The sequence below is a fragment of the Cebidichthys violaceus genome, unplaced genomic scaffold (genome assembly GCF_023349555.1).
Source record: "Cebidichthys violaceus isolate CVI_PGR_0920_01 unplaced genomic scaffold, fCebVio1.0.p SCAF_1, whole genome shotgun sequence".
NCBI lineage: Eukaryota > Metazoa > Chordata > Actinopteri > Perciformes > Stichaeidae > Cebidichthys > Cebidichthys violaceus.
The window spans coordinates 16,216,999-16,234,919 of NW_027176262.1; the positions used below are offsets into that span (position 1 = coordinate 16,216,999).

Sequence of the window (17,921 nt, forward strand, 5' to 3'; positions counted from 1 at the left end):
TCTCAGAAACGACTAGGCACATTTTGTCCAAAAAAAAGAGCAGATTATATGTAGACATATCAAAGTAATTTGATTTTTATAAATACTCTGATTCCTTTAAAATCATGTCATGTGTTTTATGTTCTCTTGCTTTTCACACAGTTGTTCTGATTAGACCTCTGCTCAGGTTAAAAATGTGCAGAGCTACGGCGTAAAATAATGTGCCTACATGTACTAATAAGAATTATCAAAGTGTAATTTGTCCTACCTTAACAGATGCACTAGAGCTGTTAATCAAGCTCAGTTTCAAACTACCGGTTTGAATTAAACTATATATTTGTGTTTTTAAAGATATTTATTTTACTAGAAGCTGACAGATGAAGGTGTCGATAAGTAGAATACAAATGATCCCTTCACATCACAGGACATGTTATAAGGTCTGCATGATTTTCATGAATCTGTTTTCACAATAAAACCTTCACAAGTAAGAGAGGAAGCAGCAGCAGTTTATCACAACATGTAAGAAACAAGCAGAACATCAATGTGTTTGTGGAGCAGCCGTCAGGTAACGTTAGTTATGTCATACAGAGTTTGATCAGAAGAACAGGGTCATCAATGAAAAATAATCACTTAGACCAGGGGTCGACAACCTTTACTATCCAAAGAGCCATTTTGGGTTTTTCACCAAATAGATTTCGACTGGAGCCGCAAAAAGCTATTTGATATCACAGCTTATAGAGTGTTATATATAGTTATATTATATATACACAAAAACTATAGTTTGTTGTATTTATGAAATTATAGAACAAGAATAAAGACAATTCGTGACATTTTATTGCTATTTCACCTGTTATAATAATATCAAACTCTTATAAAGAGAAAATCGCTCTTTTTCGCTCATCTCCAGCGTGATACTGTTCAGCAAATGTGTGATTGTTCTGGAAATGTCTTTCAACATTACATTTTTTGTTGTTTGCTAATTTCTCCCCACATTTCAAGCATACAGGTGTGCCAGCATCGTTGGCAGTGAACGCAAATGAATACGTCCACGCAGAATTAAACTCCATTTTCCTCCGTGACTTTTCTTTTTTGGGGGATTTATCCATTGATAGTGTAGCCAAGCCTTAATATTGCGCCAATACTTTATGATAATAATAAAATAATAAACATGGGGCTCCGTAATCGTGTAAGGCCGAGATCCTCCTTGTGGCACTGGCACCGCAGTGGCTAGTCTGTGGCAAGCGCCAGTCAGGCGTCAGGACTGTGGCACCTCAGTGACTAGTCAGTGGCACTTCAGCGGCAAGCGTCAGTCAGGTGCCACAACTGTGGCAAGCGAGTGACACTTGTTCGCCACACGGCCGTCAATAAGCTGCCGAGCTGAGCCACATTTCCTGAGAACACCCATTGTTGTTACGATAGGTCAGCTGCCATAAATCAGTTTTATCATCATAGTAGATTCTAATTAACTGGAGAAAAAACTTGTTTTCTAACACGTAGATCGTAAACCCCTGAATATAAACAGCCTCCATTGAAATCGGATGGGAAATGTAACTCAGTAACAGTCCGAATAAGTCAATCTTATGATTTAAGTCAATCTAAATCAACGTCATGATTTAGGCCGTTTTGAAACAAAAATACAATCTTTACTGATTATTAGGCCTTAATAGCCAAAGATTATCAGCTGCAATAATCAATAACTAATACATTTTTCACTATTTTTAGTTTGTTTTTCACTTTTTTGTGACATCCAAGCATCTACAGAGTGCCAAATGACCCTGACAAGTGGTTATGCCAAAATGTTCGAATACTTTTTTAAAAAAAAATATGTAATATCTTCACTCTTCCTCTGCTTATATGTAGGTGTCATAGGTGCCACAAGCTGCCAGTGTCACCACTAGTCACAGGAGTGTCGCCAGTAGTCAGAGTAGTGCATCAGCCGGGTGCCACTAGGTGTCAGATGATTGCCACTGCTAGTCAGGGCAGTACCACCAGGCGTCAGAGGATTGTCACCAGTAGTCAGAGGAGTGTGCCCCCCTGGTCCGTGTACGTTTTGTCTGTTTTATGGATTATTTGTTTTTTTCTTTTGAAGAGCGATGCAAAGTAAGACAGGTAGTCCAGATGTAAAAAAAAGTCAAAAAAGTCAAGGCAATAGAATGACCATATGCAAGACAACTGTTAGTCTATGGTGCAAGCACATACCAGGGTAACATTACAAGAAAAATAAATAAATATAAATAAATAAACGTGGGCTGATGGGAGTATGTTAGCAACAATAGTTGACTACATGTGATTTCATATTAATTTATCCATGTACACAGCAATAATCAACTTTTCGATTAATCTGTGGATTGTTTAATGCAATACAGTTCGTAATATAGTTTAATCAAAATCCTATCGTGACAACAATGGGTGTTCTCAGGAAACGTGGCTCCACCCGCTCAGCTCGGCAGCTTATTGACAGGTGCCGAACGAGTGCCGCTCGCTAGCCACAGTTGTGACACCTGACTGGCGCTTGCCGCTGAAGTGCCACTGAGGTGCCAGTGCCACAAGGAGGATCTGGCTGTCTCTCCATTTGTCTACGACAAGGACAAGATTAGCTACGTTTCCATCCAAAAATTATGCATGAAGAGTGAAAATTGAGGAGTCTATGGCAAAAGACAAATATTTTTTTCACAAGAATCTCAAATGCCTCTTCACTCTAGCGGTGACATCACGCACTATAAGCTGCGCAATACACACCCATTATAAAGTCAGAAAAGGGTTGAAAAAATCATAAAAGCAAAATTGCTTCAGTTCAAAAAGTGTAAAAGATATCAAAATGATTATAACGTACAATAATTGATCAGGGTTTTTTCAACATTTGAAAGTTTAAATGGTGTAGCTGAAAGTATGAGGAAGTAGAAGGATTTGAAAGTTGAAAAAGTTTAAGAGGATTTGAAAATATTCTCCATGGACATCCCATTCAAAAAATAAGTTGCAAAAAGCTTAATAATTCAAGAAAGTTTAAAGATTAGAAATATGAAGAGACAGCAGTGCTGTCCTTAAAAAGCTGAACATTTAAATATTTGAACAGTTTCTGTAGCTTAAAAAATGTGGAAGGAGATAAGTGCCAAAAAACATACGGAAGAAATCGTTGAATAAAGATTCAAAGAACAATACTTGGAATGCTGAATCAGCATTTATACATACTTGAACAATCATTATTTTCAAAATGAACAATAACTTCATTTTAAAAAGAGCTTTTTGTGAATGTCACAGATATTGGTGAATAAAACCTTCGGGCAGTTTCAACTTTTTAGATATGGCTTGAATGTTGAATGTTTTTTAATTTGTTAAAAATTTGTTCTGTACAACCGTGTCATTAAACTCTTTATTAACAAAGAAAGGAGGATGGACTGTCTTTAAATAGTGAATAAGTGAGCTGCTTTTGTTTTTACGTCTGTAGTAGCTTTAATATGCTTGTTTATATATTATTATTTGTACAACTTGTTTTTATAAATATATGGATTTTTGTTTAGTTGTATATGTGATAGGACCTATTGTTACGGCTGGGGACACATTTAGTTGGTGCACAGCAACAAGAAGACAAGTGAAGCGGCAGAAGTCTATATACTCCGCGCAAAGTGTTAAAGTTAAGTTTCAGTTAAAGTGTTTAAGTGATTCATGTGTTTTCAAGTGGACTCGTTTTGCCTCTCGGTGTTGACAGACGAATAAATCCGTCAGTAACAAGAACTGAGGTGTCGTGTATTTCCTGGAGGGAGTGATAAGAGCGTTACTACTGTGTTACAGCGGCCCGCCACTGATATCCTCAGAGCAAGACCTAGATTAGACCACACAGGTTTTAATAGCACTACGAAAAATGAACGGTGACAAGGGAATGGGCTTCCATTTGGCGCAGAAATACAAAGATTGCGTGATAGTGGGTACGTCCCAAGTCTCTTACCGTTTCCCTCACATTCCTTGCTTCTTAGGGTACATCCCAAGTCTCTTAATTGCATCCCTGTTTCCCTCACTTGGCATTTTGGTCCCTCCCACCAGGGATGCAAGGAGGAAACCATGCGAGGAGAGAGGAAACGAGGAAATATGTTTTAAGAGTTATGAGACGTCCTTTCCTCTGAAGCGTCACATGAAGCGACGTCTGTTTCTGATGACCGGCAGCTGTGTTCTCTCTGTATAGCCTGTTACCTCTTTAACAAACTGTGTTTTGTCTATAAGTGCAGGATCGATTTCTACCGGCGGAATGCGTTTTACATGTTTATGAATTATTTGCATCTGTACATTTTGAAATTGTGATTGTGACGTGATTATTAAATAACCCAGAATATAATTATGGTTTCTCTTAAATTATATAACTCATTAAACCAGACACTCAGGAATGATCAGTCTCTCGTGACTGAACTGTGTGTCTTTATTAGTTATTAGTATTATTAGTTACTATTATTAAGTACAGTGATCATGTGAACAGACACAAACTTCTCAAAAGTCTCTCCAGCTGATCACAGCAGCTGATCCGCCGTCATCGGATACCTTCATACCCTCGCAAAGGACGCAAGTGAGGGAACGGGGATGCAATTAAGAGACTTGGGATGTACCCAGGGCCAGAGAGGCTGGACAGGCAAGTCATCGAAATGGCACTTATTTCCTTTTTAAACAACACAGGGCTGCTGGGAAATACGGAGAGTGAACTAATGTGACGTTTTACACTCCTGTGCAGTAGGTGGCGGCATGCACCTTCCATCAATGAGAGAGCGAGAGAGAGCGAGAGAGAGCGAGAGAGAGAGCCTTTGCTGACGTGTGGTGAACCCTTCCCCCGGTGTTATTGGTCACTCCTCTAGATAAAAACAGCTTGGTCCTATTAGTCGGAAGCCATTGTACTACCAGGGATCGTACTGAAGTCTATCGAAGCAAAGCCTGTAATAACGTCTTAATCAGGCTGTTTAAATCAATCGGAAGAGCATTATTACAGATTCAACACCAAAATAAAGCCTATTGTCGAGGAACTAAAGAAAAACAGGACGTTCACACCGGGCAAACGACGACTGTGTTTTTGCACCCGGACCATTACGCTCTGCGGAGGGATTCACCGACTTTGGCAGACATCGGAAGGGCAACAGCTGCCGCGTAGCAGCTGATTTGCTGATTTCCTCTAGATATCTTTATTTTTTACAGTCCGTGCTTAGCTTTCTCTTAGGTCTGTGCTCTTATTTAGATGGCAAGCTTCCCAGACACTATAAACGAAAATGATATAGGTAAGTAAAAACCCCATCGTTTGATTTATAATTTAACAGTCCGTCGTAACCTAAAATATTATATCGCATCAAACTACAATTTGTAAGTATAACGTACCAGCTAGCTTAAATGGTCTTTCACTACAATGCATCATTGTGGGTGGCAGTTTGTTTCCTTATTTGAATAGCTCAGTAACCGTGTGTGGTGTGTAACGTTAGCTACACCGAGTCTCGGTGCTTAGCAATACAGCTAGCGTCACAGTGTAGCTAGCTCACTTCATGTCTTTAACTTCTAACCTTGTGCACCGTCTTAGTTAACAAGTAGCGCATTGTTTAGTTTGGTAAACAATACAACGTTACAGCAGTCTGTTGTATTTTTGCCCTTCAATACTTTTTCGGTACGTTAATTAACTGTTGAAAACGTATTTTCCCCCGCTGGCTCGCTCAGACCCGCCCCTCCCCCACGCGCTTGGGAGTGATTCATAATCTTGCTTCACTCAGACGGAGACGTGCGCGCTCGCACGCTCAACGTTACTGTGTACGATTTGATGTAACTATATGAATTCTATAGCTTGTGTCTCTGTAATCTTTACCTGTTTAAAATTAACGGCATGTTTCAAGGGTTTCAGTTCAACATTTGAGCTTATTGTTCTGTTTTTCCTTATTGCCGGAATCTATAACTCTCTCCTAACACCGTGCTGCATTTTTTTTTTTTTTTAAAGAATTGCTTCTACTTTATTTACATTTGGTCATAAATAGTTATGTATCTCTGATATCTACAGGCCCATATGTGTTGGAGGTTAAAACTAATCTCTGATGTCTGTGCTGCTTGTGTGTTCAAAACAGTTGTTATGAAAGTGTCTCTTTCAATCTGTTAGTTGTGTTGCTATCTGCGATCTATAAATCTATACAATTCACAGGGGAAATGTTATTCAACGGTTACATTTGAGATATGACTGTCTTCTACTCGTACATATAGGCAAGTCTAGGTCAAGACGCTATATACGGTTTGTTCATAAAACCTACATGCATTTCAGTTCTTGGGAAGTGAACCTATTTATCTCGTAAAGTTACCCTCCTGCTGTTTTTGAACCACTGGTTGGGTTAGCCCAGTAAGCCAATGGGATCTCTGCATCAGTGACGAGCCCTCTGTGTTTGTGAGTGAAGAGGTTACTTTGGGATGATTGGCCTGAACAGGCAGCTGGGCGGTGACGTGTCAATAAGCGATCATATCGATGGGTGTGGCTAAAGTGACAGTGTTGCTGTTGTTTTTCCAGGTAAGGCAAAGTTCATCGGTGAACTCCTGGTGCCTGTTGCTCCCTTCGACCAGAAGTCTGGGCGCGAGGCGTGGGCGGTAGCGTTTGCACCCAATGGTTCCTACTTCGCTTGGTCTCAGGGGCATCGCATTGTCAGGCTCATTCCCTGGACAACATGTCTGAAGAACTTGTAAGTATCATTTCTACCATTACTTTTATGTAGCAACCATGATTAACGAAACGTCCACATTTGGAGTACTGATTTTATGGTAAATGGACCTCGTGTCCAGCTGTTTAGGAAATGAGGAAGCCCAACTACAATTTCTCTTAATGTCAACAAGACAAAGCAAATTAAACTTAACGGGTCAGATGATGATATGTTTGTTTTGTGGACTGATGTGAGAGTGTGCTGACAACTGCATCACAGTGTGGTTCAGCAGCTTGACTGCAAAGAGTACTGTAAAGACTGCAGCTAAAATGAATGGCACGGTATCAACACACCTCCAGGTCATTTACAACACTCACTGCAAAAGACAGAGGACCCCGGTCATCACGCTCAAGACTGTTCTCAAACTGCTTTTATCCTGCAGTCGGGTAAATCACTGGAACTTTATAAAGCAGCACATTCCCCTGAGATGAACTGGAATCTGATTTTGGTGTCATTAGTTTTATGCCACTTGTTGCTCTATGCAGGCAGTGGGCATACTTGTTTTTACACATGACTCAGCTACACATTGATAAAGCATACTTTTAGGTGTGCACATTTTACATTACAGGTGGAAGCAGAAAACATAATCAGCTGGAGAATTGTTCGTGTTCACTGTGCTGTTCTATCAATGATTTAATAAAAGAAGCCACTGAAGGCAGACAATAGTCAAATCTTTACTTACACTCCATGAAATCAAGTCATATATGTGCTCATTTAGTCTCATAGGTAGTGTTTGTGTGACTCTATTTGCTAATGGAACAAGCTATCGGTGTACTAGCCCTCAGGTTCCCTCCCCGCCCTCCACACATGAAGCAGGACGTACACAAAAAGCTGCTCCTCACTGCCAAGGACATGTGGCTTCTATTATCAGCTCCCTTTCTGCTAAACAGACTCTTCTTCCACTCGTTAGAGCCTTGTGACTCTGAAGCACACTTTGAAATTGTTTGTAGAACAAGTGCTTCTTGTCCCAAACGGCAGGCTGTGGCTGATCGGCTGTCTTTTCAAAAGTATTATTCAACAGCCTAACACGACGGAGAGGACAGTCAGGAAAGGAGTCAGACATGTCGGGTTGGGAGGGTTTGTGGAAACGTTTTAGTTATTACTCCTCTGTTCCGCCTCACAGCTGACACACTTCACGTTAGTCCTGCTTTCTGTTTGCAAACCAGTAGGGTTTCCATTATTGTGACAAATTCTAGGAAATGCAAAGTGTTGATCACCGAGTTAGCTGAGCTTCATTATCAATAATATCCTTCAATAGAAGCAGGTCTAATCAACCAAATATGGGTGTATTTGACAGTATTTGGTAGTGAATCGGTTGGAAGTTTTCAGGTGGAACAGTACAAACTGAAACGGGCTGCCTCTGGTTGACCTCTTCTTGTATCTTCTCTGCTGCTGTAGTTCAATAGGCCATGGTGGAGAGGCCACCAATGCCTTGAGTCCTCGACGTTTGTCCCGTCAGAACAGCAGCGAAGGCCAGGTGCCGCCGCAAGCCGACGAGCCCCGCGAACACACCATCGACTGCGGTGACATCGTCTGGGGCCTGGCCTTCGGCTCCTCTGTGCCAGAGAAGCAGAGCCGTTGTGTTAACATCGAGTGGCACCGCTTCAAGTTCGGCCAGGACCAGCTGCTACTGGCAACAGGTCTCAACAATGGTCGCATCAAGATCTGGGATGTTTACACTGGTGAGGACACTTTTTATTTATTTTTTCATTAATTATATAAAAGGTAAATAATTTTTACCTTGAGGGTCTAATCACCACTGTCTGAAGTCCACGTGGCTAAAAGCTGAGGCAGACTTGTTTAAACAGTCTGAAAGTAGTAAACACTGTCTGGGTCTGAAGTTTAAAAAGGAAACAATCTAAAGATATACAGCACTGCTTTTAGCACAGTGCCATCGTTAGCGCACAGGGTTTTAAATAAACAGACTCGATCTTCCCATTGGTTAGTTACAGCATGTCTACACAAGGACTGTTTCTATTTCAGATTTGAGCTTATTTTTTTAAACAGAAACCGTCTTATACTGTGAGATTTACTGGAAATGACAAACAATATAGTCAACAGCAAGTAGGAAACGTCAGGTGATCTCCCTCCAGCCAGCTGGCAAACTTGACTGAGGACTAGTTGCACTTCATTGCACTGGATTATTTATTGATTGCCTGTATGATTTGATGGCTTGCTGCAGGAAAACTGTTGCTGAATCTCATGGACCACACTGACATAGTGCGAGACTTGACCTTTGCTCCTGATGGCAGTCTGATGCTGGTCTCTGCTTCCAGAGATAAGACCCTCCGTGTGTGGGACCTCAAAGATGATGGTATGTAAATGAGCTGTTTTCATTGTACTGTCTTTTCCATTTCCTTTTCTTTCTTTCAATTCAGAGGCCAATCAGAACCCGATGACCTTTTGTTTCCTCGACTCGGAGCAGGCAAAGTAGAGTAAGGGCCATAGCCTGTAAATGTAAAGAATAGCCCAGCTCAAGCCAAGTGTAATAGTAGTCTTTATTTTTGTATATGCAGAGGAAGATACAGTGTCCCACAGACATTATGAGAGTCCTTGATCTGCATGAACCACAACATGCAGCCCTTCACACACTCTCAGCAAGCCTTCACAGATCATGTCATAGGATGATGGCCCTATCCATAACATTAGGAGTGGGACCTACAATCAAACTGTTCATGGCTCAGTTCACATCAGTTGCACATACTGCTGTTTCTTGGTTTACTGAATGGATGTTGTTATCTCAACTCAAAGTCAGGTGATATGCTGTATTTTTCTTATTGTCCACAAATCCCATCAAAAGACCAAAACAACAATTCGTTACATCTTACTAAGTTATCGGAAATGGGTATTAATCCACTGCTGGAAAAACTCCTCCAACAAATTCTTCATTTCCTCCTGTTTAGTAACGTTTTCTAAAAATGATCAGCAGCTTTATTTTATGGCCTCTTAAAACATGAAGCTATAGGTGGTGGTTTGGGTCTTTTTGTGGAAAAAATACACACAATTAGCCCGGCCTTATCCTTTGTAGTACAGACCACAAGAACAGTGTGGGACTCAAAGAGTTTTTAATAACTAAATAATTTAAGTACATACCAAACTGGTTTGTTCCAGCCTGGGTGGCGTACCCTACCTCCCTTCTCTCTCCATGTGTTTCCCGTCTGCCTCTACTCTATACTGTCTTAAGAATATGTTAACATGACTCATTATGTGTGGTATGTGACCGCAGTGACGCGTTGAAGGTAAAGGATATGCTGTACTGCAGCTGAGATGAAGTTGTGTTGTCTTGTAGGTAACATGGTGAAGGTCCTGCGGGGGCATCAGAACTGGGTTTACTGCAGCGCCTTCTCCCCCGACTCCTCCACTCTGTGTTCAGTCGGCGCTGGCAAAGCAGTACGTACACAAGTTCCTTTTTACTTACTTTGATGGGATTGTTAGATCATCTTTGCTCAATTGCTTGTGCCAGTTATGCTCAATCATCTTACAAATGGAAACACTTCCCATCTGCCCTTCCACTCCCACCTTAGATCAAACTGCTCAGTGTCATGATACGTTGTTCCACCTGCATCTAGATTCTGTTTGCTTTTGTTTGCAGTGGGGAAAAAAAAACAGGCTTTTGGTGTTCTGAAGTTTGCATGCAGAGCAGACAACAGTTTTCACTATTGTTGTAAAGCTCAAGTAAACTAGTTTCATCATTTCATTTGGTTAAGTATGTATGATGAAGGGGAAATCCAACTAAAACTACATTACAGCAGGGGAATCTCATTTCAAGTAACACTCTGATGCAGTTTTGAAACCAATTCTGACCTCATGTAAACCTTGCATATTTGTCAGATAAGAAAAACATGTCCTTCTATTGCATGTTGAATTGACCATCTGCAGCCCTTATGGCAGACATGTTTGTGGATATTGATTCCATTGACTGGCCACCATTTGTTCACCTTATCTACAATGTAGCAGCTGTAGATCCATCTGAACATGGTTGTGATGTAGACATGGTGGTAGCTCTGTTAGGCTGTGTGTGTCCCTACAGTGTGTGTCTTGCTCTCCCTGTCACAGGTGGTGGCAGAGCTCAGTGTGTGATTGGTTTTGAAGGGAGCGCCGCGCTGACATTTTGAGCAGCCGGTGTAAATCGGGGACGCAAAGTGCACAATGCCCAAAGGCCTGGCCAGGGGCAGCCTGGCACCAGTCTGTACGTAGGTGCTGCTTCGTGTCTGTCTACCTCTGCTGTTGCAGTTCCTCTATTTATTTTGATTTCAGTTTCAAACTGTCATGAAAGGTGCAATGTGTAAGATCTCTACCTGTGTAACGGCAGCAACCTAGAGTTTGCTGATTTGAAACCATCTCAAAGAAACGGTCCGGTACAGCCCGGTTAGTGGTTCAGTGAACACTCGCAAGGCGAGCATGAACTCTAAACATGGGACGATTCTAACAGTGTTGTATTGACCAGCATTTAGTAGTTTATTTCATTAAATTGAGATTGTCTGGACCCAGTAGTATACCCCGATTTCTTTGGAACATGTGGCCAGATGTTACATATTGCACCTTGTTGTAGAAAACAATTCAGCCAGCCACAACAGTTTAACCCCACCCCTTTTGTAGATTAGTTTAGGTTTATTATTTGTTGTGCTTTGCAGAGCTTTTGTAATCTAAAAATGTCAGCTGTTGCCTTAAAACAGTCAACACATTGAACAGTTATGTGCCATGTTTCCATCTGCAGTTCTACTGTGGATTTTTCTGAAAAGCACTTGTGTTTCTGCTGTCGGCAGCAACAGTGGAACAGCAATACTGTGTTTCATCACATTTTTCCATCAGAACACTTGTGATGGAAAACACAGCTTAGAAAAGATGCTTATGTTTTTCACTCAAATGTTAAATCTATAACATGGAAACTAGTCTGTACAGAGATGAGGAAACAGCTCAAGAAAAAAAACATTAGTCTGCATGTCACTGTTTGTTTTGTAAATCATGAACTGCATTTGTTCACAAGCAGCATTTGCATCACTTTAGAGCATTTCAAATTTTTAACTATCAAAGAGTGACAAGTTGTAAAACTGGAGAAAAGAATACTGTGTGTGTGTGTGTGTGTGTGTGTGTGTGTGTGTGTGTGTATGTGTGTGTGTGTGTGTGTGTGTGTGTGTGTGTGTGTGTGTGTGTGTGTGTGTGCGCATATCATATGTGTATTTTGCCAGAGGTATCAACCCTTTGGCCATAAAATATTCTTTTCTCTTGCAGTATCTGTCTCTCTTCGTAGGCTTCTGCCGGAGGTGCGAGCCTATTGTAAACACAGAGAACTAAAACTCTTAAGTTACTACTTGTTCTATTTTCTCTTTTTTTTGTGTAGAACTCTGTTGTTGAAGTATTTATTTCTAATATTAAATGATATATAAAAAGATGTATACATTTGATGTTCTAGTTTAATCCTATTCCATTAAGATGCTAATGATGTAGTGTAGTCTGACACAGCCTTGCTGCCTGTGTAGCATGTGCCTTTCTGTTTGATCGATCTGGTTAAAGGTTACAGATCATAACAATGACACTGAGCATAACTTGAGTTCAACTATATAATTCTGTTTTAATTCCTGTTGTTTAATTGAATTTCTAAATGCTTTCTGTGCATATAGTAGTAATACATGTATCATAGCACATCTATTCTCTGTCCAAGTCATTCCATGGGCTATAACCGTCCTCTCCTCACGTTGCAGGTGTTCCTATGGAACATGGATAAGTTAACCTTGATCCGGAAGCTGGAGGGGCACCACAATGATGTGGTGTCTTGTGACTTCTCACCAGATGGGGCGCTGTTGGCCACCGCCTCTTATGACACCCGGGTCATCGTGTGGGACCACCACAAGGCCACTGTCCTGCTGGAGCTGGGGTAAGAACATAGCACACAATATAGAGAAGGATTATTCATATTCATAAGACTTTGGGATCAATAAACCCACCCAAATATTTCTAGTTGCCATTAGTTACGGTAAAAGTTTTTTTGTTTGTTTTTTAACTTGAGGTCCACTTACTAACTTTGTCTGGAGCTTTCATACCTCAGGGTTTTCCTCAGTGGAAGTAGTTTAGTGCCTAAACAGTATTTCTTCAGTTAAAACTAACAGCCTCACCATTTGAAATGCTGACTGGTCATTCTGAACTTGAGGAACTGTGCTGTGATACTCTGGTTATGAAGCTCATGTGTTCATCTTTCTCCAGCCACCTCTTCCCTCCTCCATCACCCATCTTTGCCGGAGGGGCAAATGACCGCTGGGTTCGCTCTGTGAGCTTCTGCCCTGATGGCCGCCACATTGCCAGCATTACGGATGACAGGTACGACACTATTGACAGCAAACTACTATTCATTCACTGGTTATGTCATTTCTCAACTTAACACAACCCAGCAGTTTAGTGCTGTGCTGGCTTTTCATTGCTCTTAAAGGAAACTACAGGGCTTGATTTTAACTTGCCCGGGCCAAGTAAACTCTGTTTGGATAAGTGCAAAATGCATGTTCTCTTTATTAGGGGCCGAAATCCATTAAGAACATATGATGGAGAGATCGCCATTCATGTCACTGCTTCATTGTGAACAACAAATCTGTTGGATTCGGCAAGAGGAGAGGTAACGTCGGCTGACGTTGACGTTTGCTGATGCTAGCTAGCTTACGCTGCTCAGAGTAACTACAGTGAGCGGCTCTTCTGCTGACAGCAGTCTCTCCGTAACACAGTCCTACTGTAACAGAGGTTGTAGATTGTGGTGTGTTCAAGCTCCAAACTGTAAAAATGGAAAAGAAATGTGTATATTGTATGTCACAGCAACATGAAATAGATTTTAGAGATGCATTATGACCTCTTTAACTTCCTAGCTCTAAGATTGATTTATTAATACGTTTACATTTATGTTTCATGTTTGACGGGAAATTTAAACATTTTAGCTCGGAAGTGGATGAATGTCAAGAACTGAAGTGATGTGTCAGGATCTATCAGGATGAATGTTTCACAGTAGATTACAAAGGGCACTGTAAGTGTTCAAATTGTGAGCGTGAAGTGATTACAGTATGAGCCTCGACAAACCCACATGTTCAGCTGAAATGTAAACAGAAAAGACTCACTGTTTGCTGCGGATTGTTGTTGACAATCCGCTGGGAGTCATGAGTCTTAATGGGACCTGAGAGCATGGAGCTGCTGTATGCTGCTCTGTTTGGCTGGGTCACATGACTGTCACAAGGTAGCTATTAATCACTCTGACTCATGGCTGGCAAAGTGAGACTGTTGGCAAAAAATATGTTGAGAAGAGAGGCAGGAAGCTCTGCAAAATGGCGGTTAGCATTTCAGGGAAACCACTGCCACAAAAGAGAAGTGGAAGTGACTTTTCGCCCCATCCATAGAAAGATATATGAAATGTGTTAACTTTTTTCTTTTAGATTGGTAAATCGTCAGTGACTCTTCGTGGATCATGATACAATCTTTACCACACAGATCTGATGTCATCTTTTAGATGGTCTCCGTTATTCATGGTTGGAATCTTTCACACAGTGAACACAAGAAGAGCAGATGTTGGATTGCTCATGTTCAGATCTGGAGGTGGTGGAAGTGCAGAGAAAGAACAACAAATACACCAAATGGTGCAGTTAAAATATTTTTTTTTCATACAGGTAAAAGCATTTGATGCATGCAAGTTCTAAAGCAGCATGTACACAGAAAAAGGTGTTTAGAACCCTTCAATATACAACTGTGTCCTTTTACAAAGACTGTTTAATCTTCTTACATGCTGTGATCCAGTAATTAAGTGATCACAGGACGACATCATCAGGATCTCTGTGGTTGTTGATTAATCCTACTGTACGCTCACTTCTCCAGAACTACACAGAACAGCAATGTTCCTCTCGCTTTTACAAGATGTTCTAAAGGTGTCCCGCATGAGTTTGGGTTTTGACAGCAGTGTGCTTGTGTTTTTTTCCATCTCTGCACAGACTGGTCCGTTTCTGGAGCATAGAGGAAAGGGCTCCTCAGGCCGTCGCCTCCCTCTCTAATGGCCTCTGCTGTGCCTTCTCCGCTGAAGGAAGTGTCCTTGCTGCTGGGTGAGACACCAGCACATGTACAGACACAGCACCCTGAACACTCGGATCATATTACCTCAGTCACACTGTACTGACTTCAACCAGTTCTCAGTGTTTCTTTAAAGCTCAACTCGCTGGTGCCATGTGCAGGCTGCATGCATTCTTAGCTATTTTTAGTTTTGGAGTGGAAATTTCCACTGACCACACTTTGTTGTTTTTGTTGTAGGACTCGTGATGGTGGTGTGCACTTCTGGGAGTGTCCTCGCAGCGTTGCCAGTCTGCAGCACATTTGTAGGATGACGCTGCGCCGGATGATGACCAGCCAGCGGGTGGAGACCATGGCTATTCCTACGCCGCTCCGTGATTACCTGACCTACAAAGTCATCTAACCCCCCCAGCACGCACGCACGCACGCACGCTGACCCAACTGCACTTGCCGCAGCAGCATCATGCTGGAAAAATAAATAATAATTTCATAGAACTCTGCTGAACAAACAAAAGCAATCAGACACGGAGGAAAAGTTCTACTGAAACCCCAAAGCCTCGTCTCTAACGCCCATCACATCCACTCACAGCAGGATATTGTGTTTCGTAAATATTTATTTTTGTAAGTACTTTTAAGTAAATTAGTGTCTTGGTGCCAGCGCACTATCCATCCAGCTCTCCACTAGGTTCAGTAAAGCCTCCATCTTCTCTTCCCACTTGTCAGAAGCTCTTAATGTCAGGTTTGTTGTTTGTGGGTGAGCTAAAGGGAAGAGACACATGGGATGTTGAAAGCATGTAGGGTTTGGAAGGCCAATACTCACCAATGCTATCTAAACAGCTATCGAGCTAGCTAGCTACTTCACAAGCCAGCGAGGCCGACTGATAACTCCAGCAGGCAGATATTCGGTCATCGCGGATGAATTGGTATCAGTTATGTCAGCTGGTAAATGACAGTAATGGAAGTACAGTGATGCCAAAGATATTTTTTTGAAACAATGTCAGCATTTTATAGTTTGTCCACCAGAGAGTAGTGAAGTTTATTTTTCAATTGCAAAATATCCTGCTACTACAGCTCTTGGTTGCGGTTGTTATAATAACAAATTTAAGGGAACTGATGCATCATTATTGGATTTGGAGTTCTCGAATATCAATATCTGTATTGGTGTCAAACATTCAGTGTTATCACACCAGCTATGTCCACTCGTCACAGCGTTCCTCTAAATGAATTGAGTTTGGTGCAGAGTTTTGTCTTTGCTTTAAAGCTACCCTGTGGAGTTTTTGAACACTAGCAGCACTACGGAGCAACGTTTTCTGAGTAGATTACCATTTTGTTCCTTTTGCATGTATGAGCACCCGGCAAGGCCACGGATTCCTGCTAATGGTTCAGCATAGCTCCTCTGATTGGTTGGTTGAGGTCGTGCATCATTGCATGGTAGTGGATGTAAACGTTCCTCATTCCAAAATGTCTAAAAACTCCTTTGCAAAGGATTGATGAGGAAGGGATGGATACACACAGGTTGTAGTGAGAAACACTAAAAAGTACTAACTTTGTTAAAAGAAAACTCCACAGAGCACCTTTTTAAAACCCTACTAAAATGGCCCTTAACATGTTGACAAACTATACTATAACTGACTGATGTGACAGGTTCAGTAAATAGCAAAACAGCAGTGGTCCAACCCTGACATGATGCAGGTTTAGTCCACCCACAGTGATCTAAAAGACAACCGTGTGCTTGAGTTTACTTGTCTCTCTTGTGTCTTGGTGCGTGCCTACCACACCAGTACAGAGCCTTGGGTCCATGCCATATGTATGTGTGTGTGTGTATATGTAAAATTATATCATGTCTATAAACAAATTTTAATTATTATTTTTTTTTTTTCACTTTGTCATCAGTTTCCAGTTTTTCTGTTGAATGTTTGTATTTTTGTATCTGTCTTTTTGTTCTCCTTGTAAATGTGAAAATGTCTACAAATAACTAAAAAGTTGTTACATTTCTTAACAGGTCCGATTTTAAACTGTGGAGGTATAACTGTGCCCTGTCGCCACTATTTGTAGTAGAAATTACAAAAAGCAATTCCATCAACCCTGAAAGTAGTCAGAAGCTACCAACTAATCGGCTGCCAGCCTTGGCCATGTGGCGGTAAAGACGTCTTGATAGAAATCTATGCAGCTGATAATCCACAGTGACCCTCTGAGACTGAGCATTCAGTTTCTTGAATGTTCCGATCGTGTGTCAGTGATGTGAGATCTATAGAAGGGAAAGAGAGCGCTCAGTATTTTCCTGCTTGCGTGGGTGCAGAACATCAGTCTTGACTCAGCGCTAATGCCAAATGTGTTCCTTTTCAGATGGTGTATGAATGCTCATTATTTTGTGCTGAGTTATGGAAGGTGTCTCATGAATGGGCTGCAGTGCGTACTTCTCTGTACAGAACATTATGGGGGGTTTGCATTATGTGAAGTATACCTGTTACCATTGTGAACACAGTTCTGCCTCTGTGAGATGCAGTATGAAGCGGCAAATATATCAAATACATGAATGTATAAAGTTTCTTTTCTTGTATATTTTTGTTTGTGTTAATATTCAGTAAAAGCTTTTTGACAAAATGTAGATGGTTATTAATTTGAGAGTCTGCATTGAGCTGAGAAACAACAGACTATTTTAAATTATATTCTTGAGGGCATTAAACTGCCTGAAAATATGTCCAAGATTTAAAGCCCTTGAAAAACTGGTCTACAGTATTTCATTACAACATGAAATATTTTGAATTCATGATCAGCAGTGGCCTGGAAACAAAAGTAAACAACCACACTGTCATCACATTTAACTGAAATAGTCAGGAACATAAGTATTTGGACTGTGACAATTTTTCTAATTTTGCTTATTTACACAACCCCAATGGATTTGAAACTAATCAGTCAATATGTGGTTGAAGTGTAGACTTTCAGCTTTAATTCAATGTCTAAAACAAAGTAGTCACAATGACAGTTTAGGAATTACAGCCACTTCTACACAGTCATCCCCATTTTCAGAGGCTCAAAAGTAATTGGACAATCTAACATAATTGTGAATATAATAATTTGTAATACTTGGAGGAAAATCCTTTGCAGTCAATGATTGCCTGAAGTCTGGCTCCATAAACATCACCAAAAACAGTGAGTTTCCTCCCTTGAGATGCGTTGACAGACCTTTTACTGCAGCCTCCTTCAGCTTCTGCCTGTTTG

The 17,921-nt window shown here is 41.0% G+C and overlaps 1 protein-coding gene across 1 annotated transcript; it reads left to right on the forward strand.

Annotated features, from left to right (window-relative positions):
- Positions 1 to 4,798: 4,798 nt before the first annotated feature.
- On the forward strand, positions 4,799 to 17,303 carry wsb1 (WD repeat and SOCS box containing 1). Its single transcript, XM_068712492.1, has 9 exons — positions 4,799 to 5,228; positions 6,485 to 6,653; positions 8,070 to 8,353; positions 8,854 to 8,985; positions 9,961 to 10,061; positions 12,374 to 12,546; positions 12,873 to 12,986; positions 14,627 to 14,734; positions 14,940 to 17,303. Exons 1-9 carry the CDS (start codon positions 5,189 to 5,191, stop codon positions 15,100 to 15,102), a joined length of 1,284 nt encoding a protein of 427 aa, XP_068568593.1. The 5' UTR covers positions 4,799 to 5,188; the 3' UTR covers positions 15,103 to 17,303.
- Positions 17,304 to 17,921: the final 618 nt, after the last annotated feature.

Coding starts and splice junctions, on each gene's coding strand:
- wsb1 (XM_068712492.1), top strand. CDS start 5,189: ATGGCAAGCTTCCCAGACACTATAAACGAAAATGATATAG. Junction 6,654..8,069: donor ACAACATGTCTGAAGAACTT/GTAAGTATCATT, acceptor CTGCTGCTGTAG/TTCAATAGGCCATGGTGGAG. Junction 8,986..9,960: donor GTGGGACCTCAAAGATGATG/GTATGTAAATGA, acceptor GTTGTCTTGTAG/GTAACATGGTGAAGGTCCTG.